Source organism: Heptranchias perlo, unplaced genomic scaffold (genome assembly GCF_035084215.1).
Source record: "Heptranchias perlo isolate sHepPer1 unplaced genomic scaffold, sHepPer1.hap1 HAP1_SCAFFOLD_306, whole genome shotgun sequence".
Lineage (NCBI taxonomy): Eukaryota > Metazoa > Chordata > Chondrichthyes > Hexanchiformes > Hexanchidae > Heptranchias > Heptranchias perlo.
The window spans coordinates 139,068-153,824 of NW_027139318.1; the positions used below are offsets into that span (position 1 = coordinate 139,068).

General features: G+C 62.4%; 1 protein-coding gene across 1 annotated transcript in view; it reads left to right on the plus strand.

Annotated features, from left to right (window-relative positions):
• LOC137311216 (type 1 phosphatidylinositol 4,5-bisphosphate 4-phosphatase-like) overlaps nt 1-14,757 on the plus strand; it is a 40,832-nt gene that overhangs the window by 6,036 nt on the left and 20,039 nt on the right. The window contains exons 2-4 of the mRNA XM_067978534.1: nt 6,303-6,785; nt 11,408-11,598; nt 11,702-11,808. Of these exons, the coding sequence (XP_067834635.1) occupies nt 6,303-6,785; nt 11,408-11,598; nt 11,702-11,808 (781 nt within the window). The remainder of the gene's footprint in view (nt 1-6,302; nt 6,786-11,407; nt 11,599-11,701; nt 11,809-14,757) is intronic.

Genomic DNA, 14,757 nt, shown 5'->3' on the forward strand with positions numbered 1-14,757 from the left:
CGGGGAGTGAAGGGGACCCAGTGATGAAGGAGAGACTCGGGGAGTGAAGGGGACCCACTGATGAGGGGGAGACTCGGGGAGTGAAGGGGACCCACTGATGAGGGGGAGACTCGGGGAGTGAAGGGGACCCACTGACATGGGGGAGACTCGGCGAGTGAAGGGGACCCACTGATGAAGGAGAGACTCGGGGAGTGAAGGGGACCCACTGATGAGGGGGAGACTCGGGGAGTGAAGGGGACCCAGTGATGAAGGAGAGACTCGGGGAGTGAAGGGGACCCACTGATGAGGGGGAGACTCGGGGAGTGAAGGGGACCCACTGATGAAGGAGAGACTCGGGGAGTGAAGGGGACCCACTGATGAAGGAGAGACTCGGGGAGTGAAGGGGACCCACTGATGAGGGGGAGACTCGGGGAGTGAAGGGGACCCACTGATGAGGGGGAGACTCGGGGAGTGAAGGGGACCCACTGACATGGGGGAGACTCGGCGAGTGAAGGGGACCCACTGATGAGGGGGAGACTCGGGGAGTGAAGGGGACCCACTGATGAAGGAGAGACTCGGGGAGTGAAGGGGACCCACCGACATGGGGGAGACTCGGGGAGTGAAGGGGACCCACTGACATGGGGGAGAGACTCGGGGAGTGAAGGGGACCCACTGATGAAGGAGAGACTGGGCGAGTGAAGGGGACCCACCGATGAGGGGGAGACTGGGCGAGTGAAGGGGACCCACTGACATGGGGGAGACTCGGGGAGTGAAGGGGACCCACTGATGAGGGGGAGACTCGGGGAGTGAAGGGGACCCACTGATGAAGGAGAGACTCGGGGAGTGAAGGGGACCCACTGATGAGGGGGAGACTCGGGGAGTGAAGGGGACCCACTGATGAAGGAGAGACTCGGGGAGTGAAGGGGACCCACTGATGAAGGAGAGACTGGGCGAGCGAAGGGGACCCACTGACATGGGGGAGACTCGGGGAGTGAAGAGGACCCACTGATGAGGGGGAGACTCGGGGAGTGAAGGGGACCCACTGACATGGGGGAGACTCCGTGAGTGAAGGGGACCCACTGACATGGGGGAGACTCGGGGAGTGAAGAGGACCCACTGATGAGGGGGAGACTCGGGGAGTGAAGGGGACCCACTGACATGGGGGAGACTCCGTGAGTGAAGGGGACCCACTGATGAGGGGGAGACTCGGGGAGTGAAGGGGACTCAGTGATGAAGGAGAGACTCGGGGAGTGAAGGGGACCCACTGATGAGGGGGAGAGTCGGGGAGTGAAGGGGACCCACTGATGAAGGAGAGACTCGGGGAGTGAAGGGGACCCACTGACATGGGGGAGACTCGGCGAGTGAAGGGGACCCACTGATGAGGGAGAGACTCGGGGAGTGAAGGGGACCCACTGATGAGGGGGAGTGAAGGGGACCCACTGATGAAGGAGAGACTCGGGGAGTGAAGGGGACCCACTGATGAAGGAGAGACTCGGGGAGTGAAGGGGACCCACTGACATGGGGGAGACTCGGGGAGTGAAGGGGACCCACTGATGAGGGAGAGACTCGGCGAGCGAAGGGGACCCACTGATGAGGGGGAGACTCGGGGAGTGAAGGGGACCCACTGATGAGGGAGAGACTCGGTGAGTGAAGGGGACCCACTGACATGGGGGAGACTCAGGGAGTGAAGGGGACCCACTGATGAGGGGGAGACTCGGGGAGTGAAGGGGACCCAGTGATGAGGGGGAGTGATGGGGAGTGAAGGGGACTCAGTGATGAGCGGGAGTGGTGGGGAGTGAAGGGGACTCAGTGATGAGCGGGAGTGAAGGGGACCCAGTGATGAGGGGGAGACTCGGGGAGAGAAGGGGACCCAGTGATGAGGGGGAGTGAAGGGGACTCAGTGATGAGCGGGAGTGATGGGGTGTGAAGGGGACCCAGTGATGAGGGGGAGTGATGGGGACCCAGTGATGAGGGGGAGTGATGGGGACTCGGTGATGAGGGGGAGTGATGGGGACCCAGTGATGAGGGGGAGTGATGGGGACCCAGTGATGAGGGGGAGTGATGGGGACTCGGTGATGAGGGGGAGTGATGGGGACCCGGTGATGAGGGGGAGTGAAGGGGACTCGGTGATGAGGGGGAGTGATGGGGACTCGGTGATGAGGGGGAGTGAAGGGGACCCAGTGATGAGGGGGAGTGAAGGGGACCCGGTGATGAGGGGGAGTGATGGGGACCCGGTGATGAGGGGGAGTGATGGGGACTCGGTGATGAGGGGGAGTGATGGGGACTCGGTGATGAGGGGGAGTGAAGGGGACCCAGTGATGAGGGGGAGTGAAGGGGACCCGGTGATGAGGGGGAGTGATGGGGACCCGGTGATGAGGGGGAGTGATGGGGACTCGGTGATGAGGGGGAGTGATGGGGACTCGGTGATGAGGGGGAGTGAAGGGGACCCGGTGATGAGGGGGAGTGAAGGGGACCCGGTGATGAGGTGGTGTGAAGGGGACCCAGTGATGAGGGGGAGTGAAGGGGGAGTGAAGGGGGAGTGATGGGGACTCGGTGATGAGGGGGAGTGAAGGGGACCCAGTGATGAGAGGGAGACACGGGGAGTGAAGGGGACCCAGTGATGAGCGGGAGACACGGGGAGTGAAGGGGACCCAGTGCTGAGGGGGAGTGAAGGGGACCCAGTGATGAGAGGGAGACACGGGGAGTGAAGGGGACCCAGTGATGAGGGGGAGTGAAGGGGACCCAGTGATGAGCGGGAGTGAAGGGGGAGTGATGGGGACTCGGTGATGAGGGGGAGTGAAGGGGACCCAGTGATGAGAGGGAGACACGGGGAGTGAAGGGGACCCAGTGATGAGGGGGAGTGAAGGGGGAGTGATGGGGACCTGGTGATGAGGGGGAGTGATGGGGACCCGGTGATGAGGGGGAGTGATGGGGACCCGGTGATGAGGGGGAGTGAAGGGGGAGTGATGGGGACCCGGTGATGAGGGGGAGTGAAGGGGGAGTGATGGGGACCCGGTGATGAGGGGGAGTGATGGGGACCCGGTGATGAGGGGGAGTGAAGGGGGACCTGGTGATGAGGGGGAGTGATGGGGACCCGGTGATGTCGGGGAGTGATGAGGGGGAGAGATGGGGACCCGGTGATGAGGGGGAGTGATGGGGACCCGGTGATGAGGGGGAGTGATGGGGGAGTGATGGGGACCCGGTGATGAGGGGGAGTGAAGGGGGAGTGATGGGGACCCGGTGATGAGGGGGAGTGATGGGGACCCGGTGATGAGGGGGAGTGATGGGGACCCGGTGATGAGGGGGAGTGATGGGGACCCGGTGATGAGGGGGAGTGATGGGGACCCGGTGATGAGGGGGAGTGATGGGGACCCGGTGATGAGGGGGAGTGATGGGGACCCGGTGATGAGGGGGAGTGATGGGGACCCGGTGATGAGGGGGAGTGATGGGGGAGTGATGGGGACCCGGTGATGAGGGGGAGTGATGGGGGAGTGATGGGGACCCGGTGATGAGGGGGAGTGATGGGGACCTGGTGATAAGGGGGAGTGATGGGGACCCGGTGATGAGGGGGAGTGAAGGGGGAGTGATGGGGTCCCGGTGATGAGGGGGAGTGAAGGGGGAGTGATGGGGACTCGGTGATGAGGGGGAGTGATGGGGACCCGGTGATGAGGGGGAGTGAAGAGGACCCGGTGATGAGGGGGAGTGATGGGGACCCGGTGATGAGGGGGAGTGAAGGGGGAGTGATGGGGACCCGGTGATGAGGGGGAGTGAAGGGGGAGTGATGGGGACCCGGTGATGAGGGGGAGTGATGGGGACCTGGTGATGAGGGGGAGTGATGGGGACCCGGTGATGAGGGGGAGTGAAGGGGGAGTGATGGGGACCCGGTGATGAGGGGGAGTGAAGGGGGAGTGATGGGGACCCGGTGATGAGGGGGAGTGATGGGGACCCGGTGATGAGGGGGAGTGATGGGGACCCGGTGATGAGGGGGAGTGATGGGGACCCGGTGATGAGGGGGAGTGATGGGGACCCGGTGGTGAGGGGGAGTGATGGGGACCCGGTGATGAGGGGGAGTGATGGGGACCGGTGATGAGGGGGAGTGATGGGGACCCGGTGATGAGGGGGAGTGAAGGGGGAGTGATGGGGACCCGGTGATGAGGGGGAGTGATGGGGACCCGGTGATGAGGGGGAGTGAAGGGGGAGTGATGGGGACCCCGTGATGAGGGGGAGTGAAGGGGGAGTGATGGGGACCTGGTGATGAGGGGGAGTGATGGGGACCCGGTGATGAGGGGGAGTGATGGGGACCCGGTGATGAGGGGGAGTGATGGGGACCCGGTGATGAGGGGGAGTGAAGGGGGAGTGATGGGGACCTGGTGATGAGGGGGAGTGAAGGGGGAGTAATGGGGACCCGGTGATGAGGGGGAGTGATGGGGACCCGGTGATGAGGGGGAGTGATGGGGACCCGGTGATGAGGGGGAGTGATGGGGACCTGGTGATGAGGGGAGTGATGGGGACCCGGTGATGAGGGGGAGTGAAGGGGGAGTGATGGGGACCTGGTGATGAGGGGGAGTGATGGGGACCCGGTGATGAGGGGGAGTGAAGGGGGAGTGATGGGGACCCGGTGATGAGGGGGAGTGATGGGGACCTGGTGATGAGGGGAGTGATGGGGACCCGGTGATGAGGGGGAGTGAAGGGGGAGTGATGGGGACCCGGTGATGAGGGGGAGTGAAGGGGAGTGATGGGGACCTGGTGATGAGGGGGAGTGAAGGGGGAGTGATGGGGACCCGGTGATGAGGGGGAGTGATGGGGACCCGGTGATGAGGGGGAGTGAAGGGGGAGTGATGGGGACCCGGTGATGAGGGGGAGTGATGGGGACCCGGTGATGAGGGGGAGTGAAGGGGGAGTGATGGGGACCCCGTGATGAGGGGGAGTGAAGGGGGAGTGATGGGGACCCGGTGATGAGGGGGAGTGATGGGGACCCGGTGATGAGGGGGAGTGAAGGGGGAGTGATGGGGACCTGGTGATGAGGGGGAGTGAAGGGGGAGTAATGGGGACCCGGTGATGAGGGGGAGTGATGGGGACCCGGTGATGAGGGGGAGTGAAGGGGGAGTGATGGGGACCCGGTGATGAGGGGGAGTGATGGGGACCTGGTGATGAGGGGGAGTGATGGGGACCCGGTGATTAGGGGGAGTGAAGGGGGAGTGATGGGGACCTGGTGATGAGGGGGAGTGATGGGGACCCGGTGATGAGGGGGAGTGAAGGGGGAGTGATGGGGACCCGGTGATGAGGGGGAGTGAAGGGGGAGTGATGGGGACCTGGTGATGAGGGGGAGTGATGGGGACCCGGTGATGAGGGGGAGTGAAGGGGGAGTGATGGGGACCCGGTGATGAGGGGGAGTGAAGGGGGAGTGATGGGGACCTGGTGATGAGGGGGAGTGATGGGGACCCGGTGATGAGGGGGAGTGATGGGGACCCGGTGATGAGGGGGAGTGAAGGGGGAGTGATGGGGACCCGGTGATGAGGGGGAGTGAAGGGGAGTGATGGGGACCTGGTGATGAGGGGGAGTGAAGGGGGAGTGATGGGACCCGGTGATGAGGGGGAGTGATGGGGACCCGGTGATGAGGGGGAGTGAAGGGGGAGTGATGGGGACCCGGTGATGAGGGGGAGTGAAGGGGGAGTGATGGGGACCTGGTGATGAGGGGGAGTGAAGGGGGAGTGATGGGGACCCGGTGATGAGGGGGAGTGATGGGGACCCGGTGATGAGGGGGAGTGATGGGGACCCGGTGATGAGGGGGAGTGAAGGGGGAGTGATGGGGACCCGGTGATGAGGGGGAGTGATGGGGACCCGGTGATGAGGGGGAGTGAAGGGGGAGTGATGGGGACCCGGTGATGAGGGGGAGTGAAGGGGGAGTGATGGGGACCCGGTGATGAGGGGGAGTGAAGGGGGAGTGATGGGGACCTGGTGATGAGGGGGAGTGAAGGGGGAGTGATGGGGACCCGGTGATGAGGGGGAGTGATGGGGACCCGGTGATGAGGGGGAGTGATGGGGACCCGGTGATGAGGGGGAGTGAAGGGGGAGTGATGGGGACCCGGTGATGAGGGGGAGTGATGGGGACCCGGTGATGAGGGGGAGTGAAGGGGAGTGATGGGGACCCGGTGATGAGCGGATGGACCGTGTTTGTTTTTTTGTGTTTTGCAGTGAAGTGAATTTCGTGAATAGAATTCCCGCCCTCCGTCCCTTAAAGGGATTGATGTTGTGCCCTCCGACCATTGCCCGCCGGCCGCTGTGGGAGCGGGCCCTGCCCCTTTAAGAGGCGGCGGCCTGAGCCGCGCCGTCAGTTGGTCGGTGCCCGAGGCCGGGTCTGTCTGACGGTCGGTGCCCGAGGCCGGGTCTGTCTGACGGTCGGTGCCCGAGCCCGGGTCTGTCTGACGGTCGGTGCCCGAGGCCGGGTCTGTCTGACGGTCGGTGCCCGAGGCCGGGTCTGTCTGACGGTCGGTGCCCGAGGCCGGGTCTGTCTGACGGTCGGTGCCCGAGCCCGGGTCTGTCTGACGGTCGGTGCCCGAGCCCGGGTCTGTCTGACGGTCGGTGCCCGAGCCCGGGTCTGTCTGACGGTCGGTGCCCGAGCCCGGGTCTGTCTGACGGTCGGTGCCCGAGCCCGGGTCTGTCTGACGGTCATGGCGATGGTCGGGAGCGGGAGCGGGGAGCGGTCGCCGCTTCTCCCGGGCAGCGGGGCGGAGGAGGGAGGCCGGGGCTGGGCCTCGGTCTCGGGCCCTCGGCGCCGCCCTACGTCCATGTCTCGAAGCCGGAAGGTGAGTCAGCGGGTCCGGGCCGGGGGAGTGAAGAGGGGGTTGAGGGGGGGATTGGAGAGAGGAGAGTGGGGGGGGGGAGAGTGGGTGGGGGGGGAGTGAAGGGGGGGATTGGAGAGAGGAGGGGGGAGGAGGAGGGGGAGAGTGAGGGGGAGAGTGAGGGGGAGAGTGAGGGGGGAGGGGGAGAGTGAGGGGGGGGGGGGAGAGTGAGGGGGGGGGGGAGAGTGAGGGGGGGGGGGAGAGTGAGGGGGGGGGGAGTGAAGAGGGGGTTGAGGGGGGATTGGAGAGAGGAGAGTGGGGGGGAGGAGGAGGGGGGGGAGAGTGGAGGGGGGGGGGTTGTTTTGTTGTGGAGGGGGGGCAGGGGAGGGGGAGGGGGGGCAGGGGAGGAGGGGGAGGGGGGGGTTGTTTTGTTGTGGGGGGGGGAGGGGGGGGGGGGGGAGGGGAGGGGGGGGTTGTTTTGTTGTGGGGGGGGAGAGGAGGGGGGGGTTGTTTTGTTGTGGGGGGGGGAGAGGAGGGGGGGGTTGTTTTGTTGTGGGGGGGGGAGAGGAGGGGGGGGTGTTTTGTTGTGGGGGGGGGAGAGGAGGGGGGGGTTGTTTTGTTGTGGGGGGGGGGGAGAGGAGGGGGGGGTTGTTTTGTTGTGGGGGGGGGGAGAGGAGGGGGGGGTTGTTTTGTTGTGGGGGGGGAGAGGAGGGGGGGGTTGTTTTGTTGTGGGGGGGGGAGAGGAGGGGGGGGGTTGTTTTGTTGTGGGGGGGGAGAGGAGGGGGGGGGTTGTTTTGTTGTGGGGGGGGGAGAGGAGGGGGGGGGTTGTTTTGTTGTGGGGGGGAGAGGAGGGGGGGGGTTGTTTTGTTGTGGGGGGGGGGAGAGGAGGGGGGGGGTTGTTTTGTTGTGGGGGGGGAGGGGGGGGGGTTGTTTTGTTGTGGGGGGGGGGAGAGGAGGGGGGGGGTTGTTTTGTTGTGGGGGGGGGAGAGGAGGGGGGGGTTGTTTTGTTGTGGGGGGGGAGAGGAGGGGGGGGGTTGTTTTGTTGTGGGGGGGGGAGGGGGGGGGAGGAGGAGGGGGGGGGTTGTTTTGTTGTGGGGGGGGGAGAGGAGGGGGGTTGTTTTGTTGTGGGGGGGGAGAGGAGGGGGGGGCTGTTTTGTTGTGGGGGGGGGAGAGGAGGGGGGGGCTGTTTTGTTGTGGGGGGGGGAGAGGAGGGGGGGGCTGTTTTGTTGTGGGGGGGGGAGAGGAGGGGGGGGCTGTTTTGTTGTGGGGGGGGGAGAGGAGGGGGGGGCTGTTTTGTTGTGGGGGGGGGAGAGGAGGGGGGGGCTGTTTTGTTGTGGGGGGGGGAGAGGAGGGGGGGGCTGTTTTGTTGTGGGGGGGGGAGAGGAGGGGGGGCTGTTTTGTTGTGGGGGGGGGAGAGGAGGGGGGGGCTGTTTTGTGTGGGGGGGGGGTTGTTTTGTTGGGGGGGGGGAGGAGGAGGGGGGGGTTGTTTTGTGAGGGGGGGGGGGGTTGTTTTGTGGAGGAGGAGGGGGGGGTTGTTTTGTTGGGGGGGGGGAGGAGGAGGGGGGGGGTTGTTTTGTTGTGGAGGGGGGGGTTGTTTTGTTGTGGGGGGGGGAGAGGTGTGGGGGGGGAGAGGTGTGGGGGGGGGGGGAGGAGGTGGGGGGGGGGGAGGAGGTGGGGGGGAGAGGTGGGGGGGGAGAGGTGGGGGGGGGGGAGGAGGTGGGGGGGGGGGAGGAGGTGGGGGGGGGGGAGGAGGTGGGGGGGGGGAGGAGGTGGGGGGGGGGGGAGGAGGTGGGGGGGGGAGGAGGTGGGGGGGGGGAGGAGGAGGGGGGGGTTGTTTTGTTGTGGGGGGGGGGAGGAGGTGGGGGGGGGGAGGAGGTGGTGGGGGGGGGAGGAGGAGGGGGGGGTTGTTTTGTTGTGGGGGGGGAGAGGAGGGGGGGGGTTGTTTTGTTGTGGGGGGGAGAGGAGGGGGGGGTTGTTTTGTTGTGGGGGGGAGAGGAGGGGGGGGTTGTTTTGTTGTGGGGGGGAGAGGAGGGGGGGGGTTGTTTTGTTGTGGGGGGGGGAGAGGAGGGGGGGGTTGTTTTGTTGTGGGGGGGGGAGAGGAGGGGGGGGGTTGTTTTGTTGTGGGGGGGGGAGAGGAGGGGGGGGGTTGTTTTGTTGTGGGGGGGAGAGGAGGGGGGGGGGTTGTTTTGTTGTGGGGGGAGAGGAGGGGGGGGGTTGTTTTGTTGTGGGGGGGGGAGAGGAGGGGGGGGGTTGTTTTGTTGTGGGGGGGGGGGAGAGGAGGGGGGGGGTTGTTTTGTTGTGGGGGGGGGAGAGGAGGGGGGGGTTGTTTGTTGTGGGGGGGGGAGAGGAGGGGGGGGTTGTTTGTTGTGGGGGGGGGAGAGGAGGGGGGGGTTGTTTTGTTGTGGGGGGGGGGAGAGGAGGGGGGGGTTGTTTTGTTGTGGGGGGGGGAGAGGAGGGGGGGGTTGTTTTGTTGTGGGGGGGGGGGAGAGGAGGGGGGGGTGTTTTGTTGTGGGGGGGGGGAGAGGAGGGGGGGTTGTTTTGTTGTGGGGGGGGGGGGAGAGGAGGGGGGGGTTGTTTTGTTGTGGGGGGGGGGAGAGGAGGGGGGGTTGTTTTGTTGTGGGGGGGGGTTGTTTTGTTGTGGGGGGGGGGGGAGAGGAGGGGGGGGTTGTTTTGTTGTGGGGGGGGGGGAGAGGAGGGGGGGGTTGTTTTGTTGTGGGGGGGGGGAGAGGGGGGGGGGGGTTGTTTTGTTGTGGGGGGGGGGTTGTTTTGTTGTGGGGGGGGGGTTGTTTTGTTGTGGGGGGGGGTTGTTTTGTTGTGGGGGGGGTTGTTTTGTTGTGGGGGGGGTTGTTTTGTTGTGGGGGGGGGTTGTTTTGTTGTGGGGGGGGGTTGTTTTGTTGTGGGGGGGGTTGTTTTGTTGTGGGGGGGGGTTGTTTTGTTGTGGGGGGGGGTTGTTTTGTTGTGGGGGGGGGTTGTTTTGTTGTGGGGGGGGGTTGTTTTGTTGTGGGGGGGGGTTGTTTTGTTGTGGGGGGGGGTTGTTTTGTTGTGGGGGGGGATTGTTTTGTTGTGGGGGGGGTTGTTTTGTTGTGGGGGGGATTGTTTTGTTGTGGGGGGGGAGAGGAGGGGGGGGTTGTTTTGTTGTGGGGGGGGGAGAGGAGGGGGGGGTTGTTTTGTTGTGGGGGGGGAGAGGAGGGGGGGGGGTTGTTTTGTTGTGGGGGGTTGTTTTGTTGTGGGGGGGGAGAGGAGGGGGGGTTGTGTTGTTGTGGGGGGGGGAGAGGAGGGGGGGGGGGTTGTTTTGTTGTGGGGGGTTGTTTTGTGTGGGGGGGGGTTGTTTTGTTGTGGGGGGGGTTGTTTTGTTGTGGGGGGGGGTTGTTTTGTTGTGGGGGGGGGTTGTTTTGTTGTGGGGGGGGGTGTTTTGTTGTGGGGGGGGGTTGTTTTGTTGTGGGGGGGGGTTGTTTTGTTGGGGGGGGGGTTGTTTTGTTGTGGGGGGGGGGTTGTTTTGTTGTGGGGGGGGGTTGTTTTGTTGTGGGGGGGGGAGAGGAGGGGGGGGTTGTTTTGTTGTGGGGGGGGGAGAGCAGGGGGGGGTTGTTTTGTTGTGGGGGGGGAGAGGAGGGGGGTTGTGTTGTGGGGGGGGGGGGAGAGGAGGGGGGGTTGTTTGTTGTGGGGGGGGGAGAGGAGGGGGGGGGTTGTTTTGTGTGGGGGGGGGAGAGGAGGGGGGGTTGTTTTGTGGTGGGGGGGGAGAGGAGGGGGGGTTGTGTTGTGGGGGGGGGGGAGAGGAGGGGGGGTTGTGTTGTGGGGGGGGGGGGAGAGGAGGGGGGGTTGTGTTGTGGGGGGGGGGGAGAGGAGGGGGGGTTGTGTTGTGGGGGGGGGGGGGGAGGAGGGGGGGGTTGTGTTGTGGGGGGGGGGGGGAGAGGAGGGGGGGTTGTGTTGTGGGGGGGGGGGAGAGGAGGGGGGGTTGTGTTGTGGGGGGGGGGAGAGGAGGGGGGGTTGTGTTGTGGGGGGGGGGAGAGGAGGGGGGGTTGTGTTGTGGGGGGGTGAGGAGGGGGGGTTGTGTTGTGGGGGGGTGAGGAGGGGGGGTTGTGTTGTGGGGGGGTGAGGAGGGGGGGTTGTGTTGTGGGGGGGTGAGGAGGGGGGGTTGTGTTGGGGGGTGAGGAGGGGGGTTGTGTTGTGGGGGGTGAGGAGGGGGGGTTGTGTTGTGGGGGGGTGAGGAGGGGGGGTTGTGTTGTGGGGGGTGAGGAGGGGGGTTGTGTTGGGGGGGGGGAGAGGAGGGGGGTTGTGTTGGGGGGGGGTGGGGGAGAGGAGGAGGGGGGGTTGTGGGGGGGTGGGGGAGAGGAGGAGGGGGGGTTGTGTTGTGGGTGGGGGGAGAGGAGGGGGGGTTGTGTTGTGGGGGGGTGGGGGAGAGGAGGAGGGGGGGGTTGTGTTGTGGGTGGGGGGGAGAGGAGGGGGGGTTGTGTTGTGGGGGGGGTGGGGGAGAGGAGGAGGGGGGGGTTGTTTTGTTGTTGGGGGGGGGGGTGGGGGGGGGTTACAAATCCATGCTGGCTCTCTGATCAGCTCATTGGCACTTGTCTGTGGGGTTGGGGGGTCTGTGGTGACTGGTCAGGGCTCGGTTAATAGTACTGACCCCCCCCCGCCCTTTGCTTCCCCTCTAGGTTTCCCTGAATTCCCCGAGGGACATCCTGCTGTGCTCCCTGGAGAGGATCCTCCCCCCTACTCTCCCCTGACCAGCCCAGAGAGTGGGAGCAGCCCAGTGATCAACTGTCGAGTCTGTCAGTCCCTCATCAATGTAGAGGGCAAGATGCAGCAGCATGTGGTGAAGTGTGGAATCTGCAACGAGGCCACGGTGAGTTGGGGCGTGGCGGTGGTGGAGTGGGCTGGGGCCAGGTGCACAGTGCCGTTCTCTGGTAGTTCCGCTTACTCTGGACCCTCTCTTTTTCTCTCCTTAGCCCATTAAGAACGCTCCGGCAGGGAAGAAGTACGTGAGGTGTCCGTGTAACTGTCTGCTGATCTGTAAAGTGACCTCGCAGAGGATAGCATGCCCCCGGCCCTACTGGTAAGACAATCGCCAGATTGGAAGTACAGACAGCGCACCGGAGGGGGAGAGGGACTGAGAGACACCAGTCAGTGCACAGATATCTCCCTGAGAGAGAGGGGACTGAGAGACACCAGTCAGTGTACAGATATCTCCCTGAGAGAGAGGGGACTGAGAGACACCAGTCAGTGTACAGATATCTCCCTGAGAGAGAGGGGACTGAGACACTAGTCAGTGTACAGATATCTCCCTGAGAGAGAGGGACTGAGAGACACCAGTCAGTGTACAGATATCTCCCTGAGAGAGAGGGGACTGAGAGACACAGTCAGTGTACAGATATCTCCCTGAGAGAGAGGGACTGAGAGACACCAGTCAGTGTACAGATATCTCCCTGAGAGAGGGACTGAGAGACACCAGTCAGTGCTCAGACATCTCCCTGAGAGAGAGGGACTGAGAGACACCAGTCAGTGTACAGATATCTCCCTGAGAGAGAGGGGACTGAGAGACACCAGTCAGTGCTCAGACATCTCCCTGAGAGAGAGGGACTGAGAGACACCAGTCAGTGTACAGATATCTCCCTGAGAGAGAGGGGACTGAGAGACACCAGTCAGTGTACAGATATCTCCCTGAGAGAGAGGGACTGAGAGACACCAGTCAGTGTACAGATATCTCCCTGAGAGAGAGGGACTGAGAGACACCAGTCAGTGTACAGATATCTCCCTGAGAGAGAGGGACTGAGAGACACCGGTCAGTGTACAGATATCTCCCTGAGAGAGAGAGGGACTGAGAGACACCAGTCAGTGTACAGATATCTCCCTGAGAGAGAGGGGACTGAGAGACACCAGTCAGTGTACAGATATCTCCCTGAGAGAGAGGGGACTGAGAGACACCAGTCAGTGTACAGATATCTCCCTGAGAGAGAGGGACTGAGAGACACCAGTCAGTGTACAGATATCTCCCTGAGAGAGAGGGACTGAGAGACACCAGTCAGTGTACAGATATCTCCCTGAGAGAGAGGGGGGACTGAGAGACACCAGTCAGTGTCCAGATATAATGGTACGCAATCATTCAACAACTACCATTTATTTTGCACCTTTAACATCTGTAAAATGCCTTCGGACATTTTAACAGAGTAAATAAGACAAAATTTGACACTGAGCTTCGTAAGGAGATATTAGGACAGAATAGGTAGGTTTTAAGGAGGGTCTTAAAGGAGAGAGGTAGAGAAGGATATTGGGGAGGAGGTGAATCTGAAGTGGTTGACTTTGAGATGAGTGATATTAGAATAACATGATTGAGGCAATCATAGAACCTTACAGCACAGGAGGAGGCCATTCGGCCCATCACACCTGTGCTGGCTCTTTGGATGAGCTATCCAATTAGTCCCGCTCACCCCCTCCCTGCTCTATCCTTCATGACAGAAGTGTTTAAAATGGTGACAGGACAGGGTGCAGAGAATTCAGACTGTTCCAGAAGTTGAAGGGGGGGGGGGGCCATATATACAAGATTAAATGTAAAAGATTTAGAACTGAGGGCATACGAACATAAATAGGAGCAGGAGTAGACCATTCGGCCCCTCGAGCCTGCTCCGCCATTCAATCAGATCATGGCCGATCTTCGACCTCAACTCCACTTTCCCGCCCGATCCCCGTATCCCTTGATTCCCTTTGTGTCCAAAAATCTGTCGATTTCAGTCTTGAATATATTCAACGACTCAGCATCCACAGCCCTCTGGGGTAGAGAATTCCAAAGATTCACAACCCTCTGAGTGAAGAAATTCCTCCCCATCTCAGTCCTAAATGTCCGACCCCTTATCCTGAGACTATGCCCCCTAGTTCTAGACTCTCCAGCCAGGGGAAACAGCCTCTCAGCATCTACCCTGTCAAACCCCCTCAGAATCTTATATGTTTCAATGAGATCGCCTCCCATTCTTCTAAACTCCAGAGAGTATCGGCCCATTCTACTCAACCTCTCCTCACAGGACAACCCTCTCATCCCAGGAAACAATCTAGTGAACCTTTGTTGCACCGCCTCTAAGGCAAGTATATCCTTCCTTAGATAAGGAGACCAAAACTGTACACAGTATTCCAGGTGAGGTCTCACCAAAGCCCTGTACAATTGCAGCAAGACTTCCTCACTCTTGTACTCCAACTCCCATGGAATAAAGGCCAACATGGCATTTGCTTTCCTAATTACTTGCTGTATCTGCATGTTAACTTTGGGTGTTTCTTCTACGAGGCCACCCAAATCTCTCTGAACACCAACATTTAATAGTGTCTCACTATTTAAAAAATATTCTGTTTTTCTATTCTTCCTACCAAAGTGAATAACCTCATATTTCCCCACATTACACTCCATCTGCCACCTTCTTGCCCACTCACTTAACCTGTCTATATCCCTTTGCAGACTCTTTGGGGTTGAATGGCCTCCTCCCGTTCCTGCATAACAGGCTCGAGAGACTGACTGGCCCCTTCCCGTTCCTGCATAACAGGCTCGAGAGACTGACTGGCCCCCTCCCGTTCCTGCATAACAGGCTCGAGACACTGAATGGCCCCCTCCTGTTCCTGCATAACAGGCTCGAGAGACTGACTGGCCCCCTCCTGTTCCTGCATAACAGGCTCGAGAGACTGACTGGCCCCCTCCTGTTCCTGCATAACAGGCTCGAGACACTGACTGGCCCCCCTCCTGTTCCTGCATAACAGGCTCGAGAGACTGACTGGCCCCTCCTGTTCCTGCATAACAGGCTCGAGAGACTGGACTGGCCCCCTCCTGTTCCTGCATAACAGGCTCGAGAGACTGAATGGCCCCCTCCTGTTCCTGCATAACAGGCTCGAGAGACTGAATGGCCCCCCTCCTGTTCCTGCGTTCCTATGGGCTGTTTCGGTGTAGTAGTTTTTGTGCAGTTCTACAATACTTTGGCCTGTTGGCTTGTTTTTTGAGAGACTGTAATCTGCCCTCTGACGTCTGTCA